General features: G+C 38.3%; 1 protein-coding gene and 1 non-coding gene across 2 annotated transcripts; both read left to right on the top strand.

Moving 5' to 3' along the window:
* The first annotated feature begins 835 nt into the window (after positions 1 to 835).
* On the top strand, positions 836 to 908 carry TRNAK-CUU (transfer RNA lysine (anticodon CUU)). Its single transcript has one exon. It is a non-coding gene; the product is annotated as a tRNA-Lys (tRNA).
* An 8,937-nt stretch (positions 909 to 9,845) lies between these two features.
* LOC132614297 (uncharacterized) lies at positions 9,846 to 11,645 on the top strand. The gene has a single exon (XM_060328711.1). The coding sequence runs from the start codon at positions 9,846 to 9,848 to the stop codon at positions 11,643 to 11,645; it is 1,800 nt and encodes a 599-aa protein (XP_060184694.1).
* The last annotated feature ends 1,273 nt before the right edge of the window (positions 11,646 to 12,918 follow it).

The raw sequence follows: 12,918 nt of genomic DNA, 5'->3' as shown, positions 1-12,918 counted from the left end.
GACTTATCGATAGAAAATGGGTTGTCAGAATGAAGCATGTGGATCCAAAACGTTGAGGTATGGTAAATGTACCAATCATCTATTTTTTCTTACACAAGACCTGAAAAAAAATAAAAATTGATTGACTCAATAGACTTTTTTATTAAAGAAAACACTTTTTAAATTGGAGAAAACCGAACCAAGTCTGTTGGTCTTTTTAATTCTGATTTTTTTACCATACTGATTGACTCCGGTAGGTATACTAAATTACTAAAAAGAAAATTTATGGACATACTGACCGACGTTGGTAGGTTTTCTAGATTTCTAGATAAACTATTACCATTTTTTGTTAAACCTATTAAAAAAACTTGTCTTCAATCGATGGTACTATTTATATGATAACATTGTATCGTTCAGCGCACTTGACCAATGCTCTTTATCTAATAAACCAAAGTGTTCTAGCCAACATCCAACCATTGGGAACGAAATAAATAGAGGATATTGAATTCTTTTTTCTTGTTTTTCAGCCCAAAACCCACAAAACTCATATGAACATCGTCTATAATGTAGCAAAATTTAAGAAATTATGATAAAAGAAAACCTTTTGACTACCTAACTATTGTTGTAGTGGGTAAATTGAAACATGGAAAGTAAGATTGTAGGTCATATATAGTTTTCAACTTTCTCCAAACTCAAACAATATTTGCGTATAAGATAGGGTAAATGTTTAATTTCTTAGTAGATAGCAAGGTTTTTACGAAGTAAGATAAGATCCATGATAAAATCACCTGTGTAAACTAATTTGCACGAAATATATTAATTAATAACACCAATACTTCTGAAGCAACAAACAAAAGCCCGTCTAGCTCAGTTGGTAGAGCGCAAGGCTCTTAACCTTGTGGTCGTGGGTTCGAGCCCCACGGTGGGCGATGTTTGTTTTATCTGGCAGTGATGTTTTTTCCTGATTGATTTCTAAAGCTTAACTAGATAATTTGTTTCACTATTTGAAAAAAGAAATAGACATATTTTATAAGCTGAGGAAAAAATTGCAATATTTCTTTTGTAATTATAATTTAATTATTTTATTGATAATTAAGAGTTTGATCAAATCAACTAAATTTTGTTATTGTTGTAAACATTTGTTGGTGGATGTCCACAAGGACTTGGCCAACAAGGAACTTGGACACCAAGTAACGTGGCCACCAAGTTTCCTTAAATGGTTTGGCAATCAAGCATATATTTCTGTTATAAATAGTGACCATTTGAAGAATTTAAATATACAATCAGCTTCGCTCTATATACTTGTTTCTGGTGTTTACTTTATAGCCTTTATTTTATAACACGTTATCAGCACGAGATTCTGTCTTAAATACTTATTTTGAAAATATTTGAAGAAAGGAAAATCAAAGTTTCCTTTATGCAGGATGTATTAATTGGACAGATGAGTAGACGTTACTGTTTCCTCTCAATATTAACATAAGTACTGAAGTATCATGCTTTTATCTGACTATTTCTCCTTGTTTTTGGATCCATGTATGAATAAGGTGGAAAGGAGAAACACTCCAGGAGAGCATTAAAAGGCGTGAGCACTTCCTTGCCTTATGATTGGGATGAGAAATTGCCCGCTCTACATTAAAAACCAGCCTCAACGATAACGAATATCAAATATCTAGGAGACAGGTATCGATTTTGGCTATTGAATATGAGGAACTTAATTGATTCACTTAGTGGGTCATGCCTACAATTGTTCCCGAAGAGCAATACTAATAAGATGGATTAATTATGATATTGATTTCGTATTCCTTAAATGGTTAAGAATGAATGTTTGCCAGAAATATATGATCACCAGAAGTGGTAATATTTATTAAATCTCGTTATGATTAAATTCATTTATTTCTATAACCATCAGAAGTGGGAGTAGTTTTATGGGCTTATTGTGGCTGCAATTGAAGATATGTAAGAGAAAAACAATTCTCTAAATTAAATATGCATGCCTCAATTTGCTTCTGTAGTAGCAATATCTAAAAACGAGGTTATAAGCTATCACAATTTGATATGCTTAAGGTACATTCAGATAATTATGTTTTATTCCAGAAGAATGAAAACTTTTGATAAATGTTGCAAATACAGATCCATTCTCTAAAGTGACTGTGATAGTATGCAGTAAAGCCTATAAATATGAATGTGCATTTGACTGTGAAAATATCATGACTCATCTCCGGAAGAGGTAGAATAATTGAGAAGAAATATTCTGAATATTATATGCTTTACTCCTAAAGTACTAAACTCATAAATTTGCTCCTAGAGTAGCAAACTTTGAACTCTACTCTCGAAATAGTAGAACTTTGAGCTCTACTCACGAAATAGTAAGACTCTGAATCCTGCTCCAGAAGTAATATGACTATGAATTTTACTCTTGAAGTAGTAAGGCTTTGAATTCTACTCCCGAAGTAGTACAACTCTGAAATCCACTCCCGAAGTAGTAGAATTCTTAAATTTACTCCTGAATTAGTAAATATTTTTAAATTCACTCCTGAGCAGTAAGACGTTAAAATTTACTCTCGAAGTAGTAAACCTTTAAACTTTACTCATGAAGTGGTAAAACTTGAAACTTTACTCTTAAAGTAGTAAAACTCTGAAACTTTACTCCTGAACTAGTAAAGCTTGAAACTTTACTCTTAAAGTAGTAAAACTCTGAAGCTTCAATGGCTAATCTCCTTGAAGGATATATTTGAAATATTGAAGTTTATAGTTTAATGTTTATTTTTGTAATTTATAGTTGAATATTGTCTTTCAATTTCCATTTGATTATTGTTTTCTTTCATGACACCAGTAGTGTCTAACCAAATTTTCTTTCATGATATCAGAAGTATCTAAAAAATATTTGGTAGTACAAACTAATAATCAAGGGCACCAGAAGAGCTAATTGTTTATCTACAAGTATCACAACACCAACAGTGTTCAAATAAATTTGATTATAGTAGATAAATTGAAGTCTCTCAAAGAGGTTATATGTGATAGCACCATTTAACCGTGATCGTAATTGTTACGTTCGGAAAACAAACTGTTGTAGACCTGAAGTTTACTAGCAATAAAAATGGTTATCATATTGAGACTACAAATGATTGGAAGATTGAATATCTTCAAGTTACCACGGGTAAGAAATATGTATGTGAAACGTTACCCGAGTTTGATAAGATCACATACCGCAATAAACCAGAAGTTTATTGATATAAAATCTCATATAATAGTAAATCAGAAGTTTACTAAATAAATAGCACACGTCATAGTGAACTTGAAGTTTATGAGTACAAATATTTTTTTCAGTTGACATGACCGTTTTGGCCGTCCTGATTTATATATGATGTGCTAATTGAGTATTCAGAATATATTGAAGAACTAGAAGATTCTTCAAGATTTCTTTTATATTGCTTGTTCTCGTGATAAGTTGATTACACCAGCTAATGTTGGGACTGAATCCCCTATATTCTAAAAAATATAAAATGTGAATATGGGCCCCTTCACCTGCGATGTGATGTCTTAAATAGATGCGTTTATGAGACGGTCACATGTATGTTTATTGTCAACTGGCAGTTTGACATTTACGAAGTTGTTTGCTCAAAATAATGGAGTTGGAAGCATAATTTTCAGAATATGTAATCAAGACAATTCATCTTGATAATGCTGGTTTATATCTAAGCTGGTTTGGCATTGGATGCCTCCATAATATAGCTAAACCATTACTTATGAGACAGAGCTTCAGATGTTGGTCTGAGATGTGATGTATTGCATACAACGGCGCTTGTATGCTTGATATCAATGAATTATGATAAATTCTCCCATCATAATTAGTTCAGAGTCAAGAGCTAGATATTTCCATCATATAACTTTTGTTGTGCATTATATGGTTAATGAATTTAGCGCTATGCACACAGATGGATTCTCTAAATAAGGTGGGGATATATGTTGGCTTTTCTAACATAAGGGGGAGAAATATAAGCAGCTAAGAAATATGTTATGAATTATCATCAGTATGATCCTCATTCAAAAGATAATTCAAGTCAAATGCTAGAAGCATTTGCTGACCCAAAATTAATCTCATATTTCCGCTGCAAAATGTTCCTATTGAATGTCGCTGAAGGACAAGTCTACTGAAGCATGGTAGACGAATCAGTTCCAAATGTAATAATCCTTGAAAAAGGAGAGGAGAAAATGATCAAAATAATCGTAATAAGGAGGCAATGTGCTCTTGAAGAGCCTACGACATAACACTTCATGAAACCTTATGGGAGCTTCAGGTACCTGAAAATAATGAAGTGATGAGATCTCAGTAAGTTATGTCAAATTGCGAACCAATACAAATGATATATCGTCGACGATATCTTTGATACAATATAGCGTACAATATAGTATAAGGTTGTGAGGATCAGAATTATACGTCTTTTAAAGCATGTTGACGTAGAAATAATTACCAAGTGAAATGATGCATCTTGGTAAGCGATTGGACCTGTAGTCCAGACATTAGAAGATGTCACAATTTATACTAATGGAAGTTGTCACAGCCTATATGGCTTACTTGACAAAATTTATATGAAAATTTCTGAAGGATTCAAAATTCCTGAAGCATATATAAATTCTTGGGAAACTTGTTTATAATCCTTAAATGGATTAAATGAATCAAGGCTGATGTACAGAAATCACCTTAAAGAATATTCATTGACGAAGGGTACACATATGATCATGTTTACTCTTGTCTCTATATGATAATCAGAACCTTTCATATTATTATACTAGTTGATGATTTGAATATTGTTGGAGCTCTTGAAGAGTTTCCAAAAGCATTAGATTATATATGCTGAAAGAGGTTGAAATGAGAAAATTGAATTGGTCTTGAAGTATCATATATTTGTGCAGTTGATGCATTTATATATCTTGCTATAACTACGAGCATGATATAGTTTTACTCCTACATGGAGATGTTGAAATAGATCAATTGCATATTGTAAATGAAATCCCTTACATGGATGTGTTTATCCTAACAAATATTGTCAAGTGTTTTGGATATACAGGGCATTCATCTGATCGACATAAGAATCCGATTCGGATATGTTATCTATTTCCATGAAGGATTATTATCATACCATGTTGTTTTATATGACAGTCAGGCCATAGAAAGACAACAACAGATTATGAAACAAGTCAAGAATATACTTGGCGTGATTGCAACAATATTATATGGTGATGATGCAACTTTATCTAAGGAATGAAGATGCAGATGATTAACCAGTTCTTCAAATGACCATTTGACAGATCTGATCAAGGCTCTACCAATCTTAAGATATAATAAGTTGGTATACAAGATTAGAGTACACCATCTTCAAGAATTATGTGATTCTTTAATCGGGGAGAGTAAATACGCGTTGTACTCTTTTTTCCTTAACCAAAGTTTTGTACCATTTGGGTTTTCCTGGTAAGGTTTTTAATGAGGCAGCTCTCAAAGCGTATTACTAGATATGTGTACTCTTTTTCCTTTATTAGGACTTTTTCCCACAGGATTTCTCCTAATAAGGTTTTAACAAGGCACATCATCTATTAAATAGACATCCATGGGGGAGTATTGTAAATATTTGCTGGTGGATGTCCACAAGGACTTGGCCAACAAGGAACTTGGAGACCAAGTAACGTGGCCACCAAGTTTCCTTAAATGGCTTGGCCATCAAGCATATATTTCTCTTATAAATAGTGGTCATTTGAAGAATTTATATATACAATCAGTTCCTCTCTATATACTTGTTTCTGGTATATTTACTTATAGCCTTTATTTTATAACAGTTGTTAAATTCTTTCTTAGTTGAACTATATAGAAAGCTTTAATTTATAGGACTATAAAATTAAATAAAATTTTTCCTGTATAAATCATTCTCTTATTTGAATTATGTTTTGGCCAAAATATCCCTTATCTTTGTGGATATATCTAACTTTGTCCTCTATATACCTTTAGGCTCTAAGTATCATATGTCCTTTAAATTTATAAAATTTGAGCACATTTGGTCCATGTAACATAACATACACACATCTGTTTGAAAACTAACAGAGATTAAACACATGACCTGCACATCTGTTTCAAAAGTCAAGAAGCTCACACAATGAGCAATACCTAATTACTATATGATTTTTTTTTAAATAACATATGTTGACTTGCATGGTATATAGTTTATTTAATTTTTGAACTATGAGTAAATATAGGTAAGAGACCTAGTGAGGGTTGAAAATTTGAAACCAATATGGAGTTTGTCAGGTTAATATAACCTCGGTGACTATTAGAGTATTCTCGCAGAATTCGTAGTCTTTTAGTTGTATAATACTGATGACACCAAAGTTGCAAATATATAAAGTTACTCATAGTTTTTATTGGGATTTTGGTTTATTAGAAATTAAGCTAGGTTTATTCGAATTAAGAAACTTGTATACGGGTAAAACCGAGGATACGGACATGCTCGGTTTCCCGATATCATGGTTGTGCTCGGACATGACCCGACCGGGTTATCGAGAAGGAGGCATCGAATTCGAATTCGAAGGATACATGACGAGCCGTTATAGGAAGAGCGGTTAACTGCCATAAGAAGAAAACCGAAATATCCGCCCTCAGCCGGATATTTCGGCGTCGATCTCCGGCAACAGCTGTCACCAGATTTCTTTCCTTTATTTAGAGTTGTATTAGGGTTAGGACTCCTCTACTATATAAATAGGAGGTTCTCATCCATTGTGAGGGGTTGGCAATGAAAAGACAGAAAGAGTTCGTATCAAAATAATAAGAATCTTTTGAAACCATTCCCATTTGTACTTAAGTTCATCTTTATTATTCACTGTGTAAGTACTCACCAGAGGGTATCGACCACGATTTCTATACCCAAGGTCATACATACTTAATAATTATTTAGATCTGCTTCTTTGTTAACTTATTGGCTAATCTCGCAACTTAATCCATAATTGAATTTAGCCACATATCTTTGGTGTCACGCATGAAATTAATTGTTCTCCATTTTAAGGTTAAACAGTTTGTCGCCCACCGTGGGACCTTAGATGGTAGTGGTGGTTCAATACAACATTCTGGTTACGCTCGATATTTTATACTTATTCTTTAAGGTTTGATTTCAAGTATACCGGAAATGTCGGATTCCCATTCTGTCAACTTCCAAGTGGAACCGAGCCATCACGAGCATGACAACAGGGACGTACCAAACAACAACGTGCCCCCCGTTAATCCTGTTCAAGTCAGATCATCGGTGGGCAACGTACCGGCCAGCGAGAATAACGGAGTCATGCTGCAACAGCTCCAAAACCAGTTAGACATGGCTATGGCTCAGTTGCAGGCCCAACAAGAGATCATAGCACAATTTTAAAACTGGGGTTAGGCATCCGATATTACCCCATTAAAACAGACCCAGGATACGGAGGTAAGACACATCCCACGGGGTAACGTGAACCATCCCGGGCAAAGTAGCGAATTGATAAGAATGCTTCGGTATCATGGCATTCCGGTAAAGGGAGTGATCGCTTGAGGAGAGTGGTAGATCGGGATTCCAGATCATCATATGACAGGTACCACCCCTACCCACTCGATCGAAAGGGAAACGGACGCAACGACGAATCAGGCAAGAATGATAGGAGGAATGATCGAAGGAATGATCGAGGCCAAAGTAGCCGTCGATAGAGCCTCGGGAAACAGATAAACTCCAAGGTTATCCGAGTATAACTTTTGCGTCGATGTAGCAACCATAGCGGTGGCCGTTATCCGAAACAAAGAAACAAGACATCCAAGGCCGATCCAATCTGATCCAGAGAAGCGAGATAAAAGTCTTGTTTGTAAGTATCATCATACTCACGGCCATCGAATGGAGGATTGTCGGCAGCTGAGAGAGGAGGTTGCTCGTCTGTTCAATTTAAGACATCTTCGAGAATTCCTAAGTGAACGAGCAAAAACCCATTTCAAAAACCTGGACTCCAACAAACAGGATAGACCGGAAGAACCTCAGCAGGTGATACAAATGATCATGGGGGGAACTGACGTTCCCATTGGGCCGATTGTAAAACGTACAAAAATTTCCATAATGAGGGAAAAGCGAAACTGGAATGATGACCCCAATGGTCCCATCACGTTCTATGACGAGGACATGGAAGGCATCACCCAGCCGCATAACGACGCACTGGTAATATTTGTCCTTGTCAATAAGTTTAGAATTAAACGTGTGCTAATTGATCCAGGTAGCTCGGCTAATATCATCCGATGGAGAGTCATCGAATAGCTGGGACTACTAGATCAGACCGTGCTGGCGATACGGGTCCTCAACGGATTCAACATGGCATGCAAAACGATGAAGGGTGAGATCACTTTACCGATCAATATGGCAGGAACTACGCAGCAGACAAAATTTTATGTGATAGAGGGAGAAATGGGATACAATGCATTGCTGGATAGACCGTGGATTCACCTCGTGAGAGCGGTTCCCTCGACTATGCATCAGGTGTTGAAATTCCCGACCCCAGAGGGTATCAAAACCGGCCGTGGTGAACAACAGGCCGCAAAAGAAATGTTCGCGATTAAAGAGTTTGTTAAGACTATAAAGGCGCCAGATTGGAACGAAGGGAAGAATGCCAAATAGCAATCACAGATCCCGGAATCTTCGGAAGATCAGAACGGAGACACACTAGACGAAGAGTTAAAATTCGGAGTACCGAGAACCTTTGTGGTGCCCGATGATTCTGATGCCACCAAGTCCACAGTCGAAGAACTCGAGCAAGTCATACTGTTCGTCGATCTACCAGAAAATAAGGTATACCTGGGCACGGGGTTAACCCCCGAGCTCAGGAATGAATTTATTGAGTTTCTTAAAAATAACTCAGATTGTTTTGCATGGTCCCATTTAGACATGGTAGCTATTCCATCGGTCGTGACGACACACAAGTTGAGTCTGGATCCAAGTTTTCCTCCGGTCAAACAAAAGCGAAGGCCGCAACTCGCTGTAAAACATGCATTTGTCAAGGACGAGGTAACCAAGCTCCTTAATATAGGATCCATTCGAGAGGTAAAATACCCAGATTGGTTAGCTAATGTTGTAGTAGTGCCTAAAAAGAGGAATAACTTTAGAATGTGCGTAGATTATAAAGATTTAAACAAATCCTGCTCGAAGGATTCATTTCCTTTGCCCAGCATTGATCACATGATCGACGCTACTGCGGGTCACGACATGCTAAGTTTCCTCGATGCCTACTCCAGGTACAACCAGATACAAATGGACCCGGAGGATCGAGAAAAAACCTCTTTTATAACTAGGTCTGGCACATATTGTTATAATGTAATGCCCTTCGGCTTAAAAAATGCCGGTGCCACCTATCAGCGTTTAGTGAACCGCATGTTTGAACACCAAATAGGGAAATCCATGAAAGTTTATATAGATGACATGGTCGTTAAGTCCCTGCGAGCAGAGGACCACCTGAAATTTTTGCAGGAAACTTTCAGCATATTAAGAAAGTACAACATGAAGCTGAACCCGGAAAAATGTGCCTTCAGAGTCAGATCAGGCAAGTTTCTCGGATTCATGGTATCAAATCGGGGGATCGAAATCAACCCGAATAAGATAAAGGCAATTGAAGATATCACCGTAATCAACAACATCAAAGGGGTACAAAGATTGACGGGATGGATAGCTGCCCTAAGCCGATTCATCTCTAGATCCTCGGCCAAGAGTCATCGGTTTTTCTCGTTGCTAAAGAAAAATACTGACTTTGCATGAACCCTCGAATGTCAGATGGCCTTAGCAAAAATCAAAAGGTATTTATCAAGCCCACCCCTACTTCACACGCCAATGGCGAATGAGCTGTTGTATCTATACTTAGCGGGGTCTGAGATAGCGGTGAGCGGTGTCTTGGTTCGAGAGGAGAAAGGTACGCAATACCCAGTTTACTATGTAAGTAGAACCCTCGGTGACGCTGAAACCAGGTACCCACATTTGGAAAAATTCGCTTTGGCTTTATTGACTGCATCTAGAAAATTAAAACCTTACTTTCAGTGTCATCCCGTATGCGACGTAACGTCGTACCCCCTAAGGAATGTCATGCATAAACCCGAACTCTCAGGCCGACTAGCAAAGTGGGCTATGGAGATTAGCGGGTATGATATTGAATACAAACTCCGAACTGCGATCAAATCCCAAATATTGGCAGATTTCGTGGCCGATTTTGCACCGGCCATAATTCCCGAGGTAGATAAGGAAATGCTTCTTACCTCGAGGACTAGTACAGGAGTCTGGACTCTTTACACAGACGGTGCTTCTAATGTAAAAGCGTTCGGGTTAGGGATCGTTCTTAAACCTCCCTCGAATGACGTAATAAGACAATATATTAGATCGGTTGATTTAACTAACAACGAAGCCGAATATGAGGCTATGATTGCAGGTTTAGAACTAGCTAAAAGCTTCGGAGTCGAGATCATTGAGGCCAAATGCGATTCTCTCCTGGTGGTCAACCAAAAGAATGGAACCTTCGAAATCAAGGATGATCGAATGTGGAGATATCAGGAAAAATTGCGGGTTGTCCTTCGCCGGTTCAAGGAGTGGACGTTGGAACACGTACCCCGGGATCAAAATGATGGGACGGATGCCCTAGCAAATCTGGGATCCTCGGTAGAATCGTATGGGTTCAATTCCGGAGCTGTGGTGCAGTTGACAAAATCAGTTATAGAGACCGACCACGCCGAGATAAAATCGACCAGCCTCACTTGGGATTGGAGGAACAAATACGTAGACTATCTTCAAATAGGAAAGCTACCATACGATGCCAAAGAGTCAAGAGCCCTCCGAACCAAAGCAGCTAGATTTTGTTTGGTTGATGGCCAGTTATACCGAAGGTCATTCCACGACCCTTTGGCGAGGTGCCTAGGACCAGGAGAAACCGACTACGTTCTGAGGCAAGTTCATGAGGGGACTTGCGGAAATCATTCGGGAGCCGATTCATTGGTCCGCAAGCTGATCAGGGCAGGATACTATTGGAACAGGATGGAGGATGGCGCCAAAACCTTCGTTCGAAAATGTAACGAATGCCAAAGGCACGCCCCGTCAATACACCAACCCGGGGAAAAGCTCCATCAGGTCCTTTCCCCATGGCCATTCATGAAATGGCGCATGGATATAGTAGGGCCTTTCCTATGGGCCCCAGATAAGACGCAATTTATTTTACTTATGACTGATTATTTCTCTAAATGGGTCAAAGCACAGGCACGCGAGAAAGTCAGGGAAAAAGAGGTCATTGATTTCATTTACGAACATATAATATGTCGATTTGGGGTACCCGCGGAGATCGCATGTGATAACGGGAAGCAGTTCATAGGTAGCAAGGTCAGCAAGTTTTTTGAAGAATACAAAATCAAGAAAATCTTATCCACCCCATATCACCGGAGCGCGAATGGCCAGGCCGAGTCTACCAATAAAACTATACTGCAGAATTTAAAGAAAAGACTGGCCGACTCTAAGCACCGTTGGAAGGAGGTTCTGCCCGAGGTTTTATGGGCCTACCGCACAATGGTAAGATCAAGCGCCAGGGAGACTCCTTTTCCCTTGTATACGGAGCCGAGGCCCTCATACTCGTCGAAGTTGGTGAGCCAAGCTTAAGTTTTTCGATATTCCACTGAGGACTCGAACCATGAAGCAATGTCTGTAAATCTGAATCTCGTGGACGAAATGAGGGAAACTGCTCATATCCGAATAGCCGCACAAAAACAAAGGATGCAAAGATATTATAACCGGAGGACCAACCTCAGGCACTTTCAATTGGGGACTTGGTACTGAGGGAGGTCACACTTCATACAAAGAACCCTCACGAAGGGAAATTAGCCCCGAATTGGGAAGGACCGTACCGAGTCACTAGAATAACCGGGAAAGGTTCTTATCAGCTCGAGAACGAAGACGGAAAACAGCTGAAACACAACTGGAATGTAGCACACCTAAAACGATATTACTGTTAAAGGTACGAATAACTTTTCTTTTGTTTTTATTCTCTCTCGATCTAACCACCCAGGGATACAGTCCGAGGGACACCGAAGCAGCACAATGGAAACTGGGAAGTCATAGACTTAGGACTGAAAGCACGTGCTGCACTCTTTTTCCCTTTGACCGTTTTGTCCCGAAGTGGGTTTTCAGCAAGGTTTTTAATGAGGCAGCGCTGAACAGTATGCTACGCAAATAGAGCATACCGATTAAAGACCGGGGACTGCGCATACCGGGCTAATAGTACCCGAGCTCTCATACTTCGGACTCGAGTACTAGGGGACTATTATACTAAGTGATAACTATGTAAAAGCCAAGGCTTGAACAATAGGATCAAATGTAAGGACCAAACGATCGATTGAATCGTGTCCAATTAGTTTGTTCTTGCCATGGCAACAATTGCGGAAACATCTCCGGTCGGTTTTTCAATAAAAAATCTTACTTCGATCACAATGATCCAATGTTGCCAGATACTGAAAGGCTATGGCCCAAACGATTAAAGACTACGATCTAGAAAGCATACACAATGCTAAAAAACTATGGCCTAAACGATCAAAGACTACGGTCTAGAAAGCATACACAATGCTAAAACAACTATGGCCTAAACGATCAAAGACTACGGTCTAGAAAGCATACAAAGATATGGCCTAAACGGTTAAAGACTATGGTCTATAAAACATGAAGATTACCGTCTTAAAACACAAAAAATATTGTGATCCGGTCTGTCTTGCTATTTATAAATAAAGCAACGACTAAAGTCAACACGGAATAAACCCCGATCACGAGCCGTAACCACTTGAATTTTATCCCGGCCGAAACAATAAGGCAAGTTAAAACGATGGCATAAATCGAACAAACATTGAACCGAGGAATAGCTTTCAAAGAGCAACAAAAGGCG

The sequence above is a fragment of the Lycium barbarum genome, chromosome 1 (genome assembly GCF_019175385.1).
Source record: "Lycium barbarum isolate Lr01 chromosome 1, ASM1917538v2, whole genome shotgun sequence".
NCBI lineage: Eukaryota > Viridiplantae > Streptophyta > Magnoliopsida > Solanales > Solanaceae > Lycium > Lycium barbarum.
Note: the sequence above shows the minus strand (reverse complement) of the source record. Positions and strands in the feature narration are given on the sequence as shown.

Coding starts and splice junctions, on each gene's coding strand:
- LOC132614297 (XM_060328711.1), top strand. CDS start 9,846: ATGGCGAATGAGCTGTTGTATCTATACTTAGCGGGGTCTGAGATAGCG.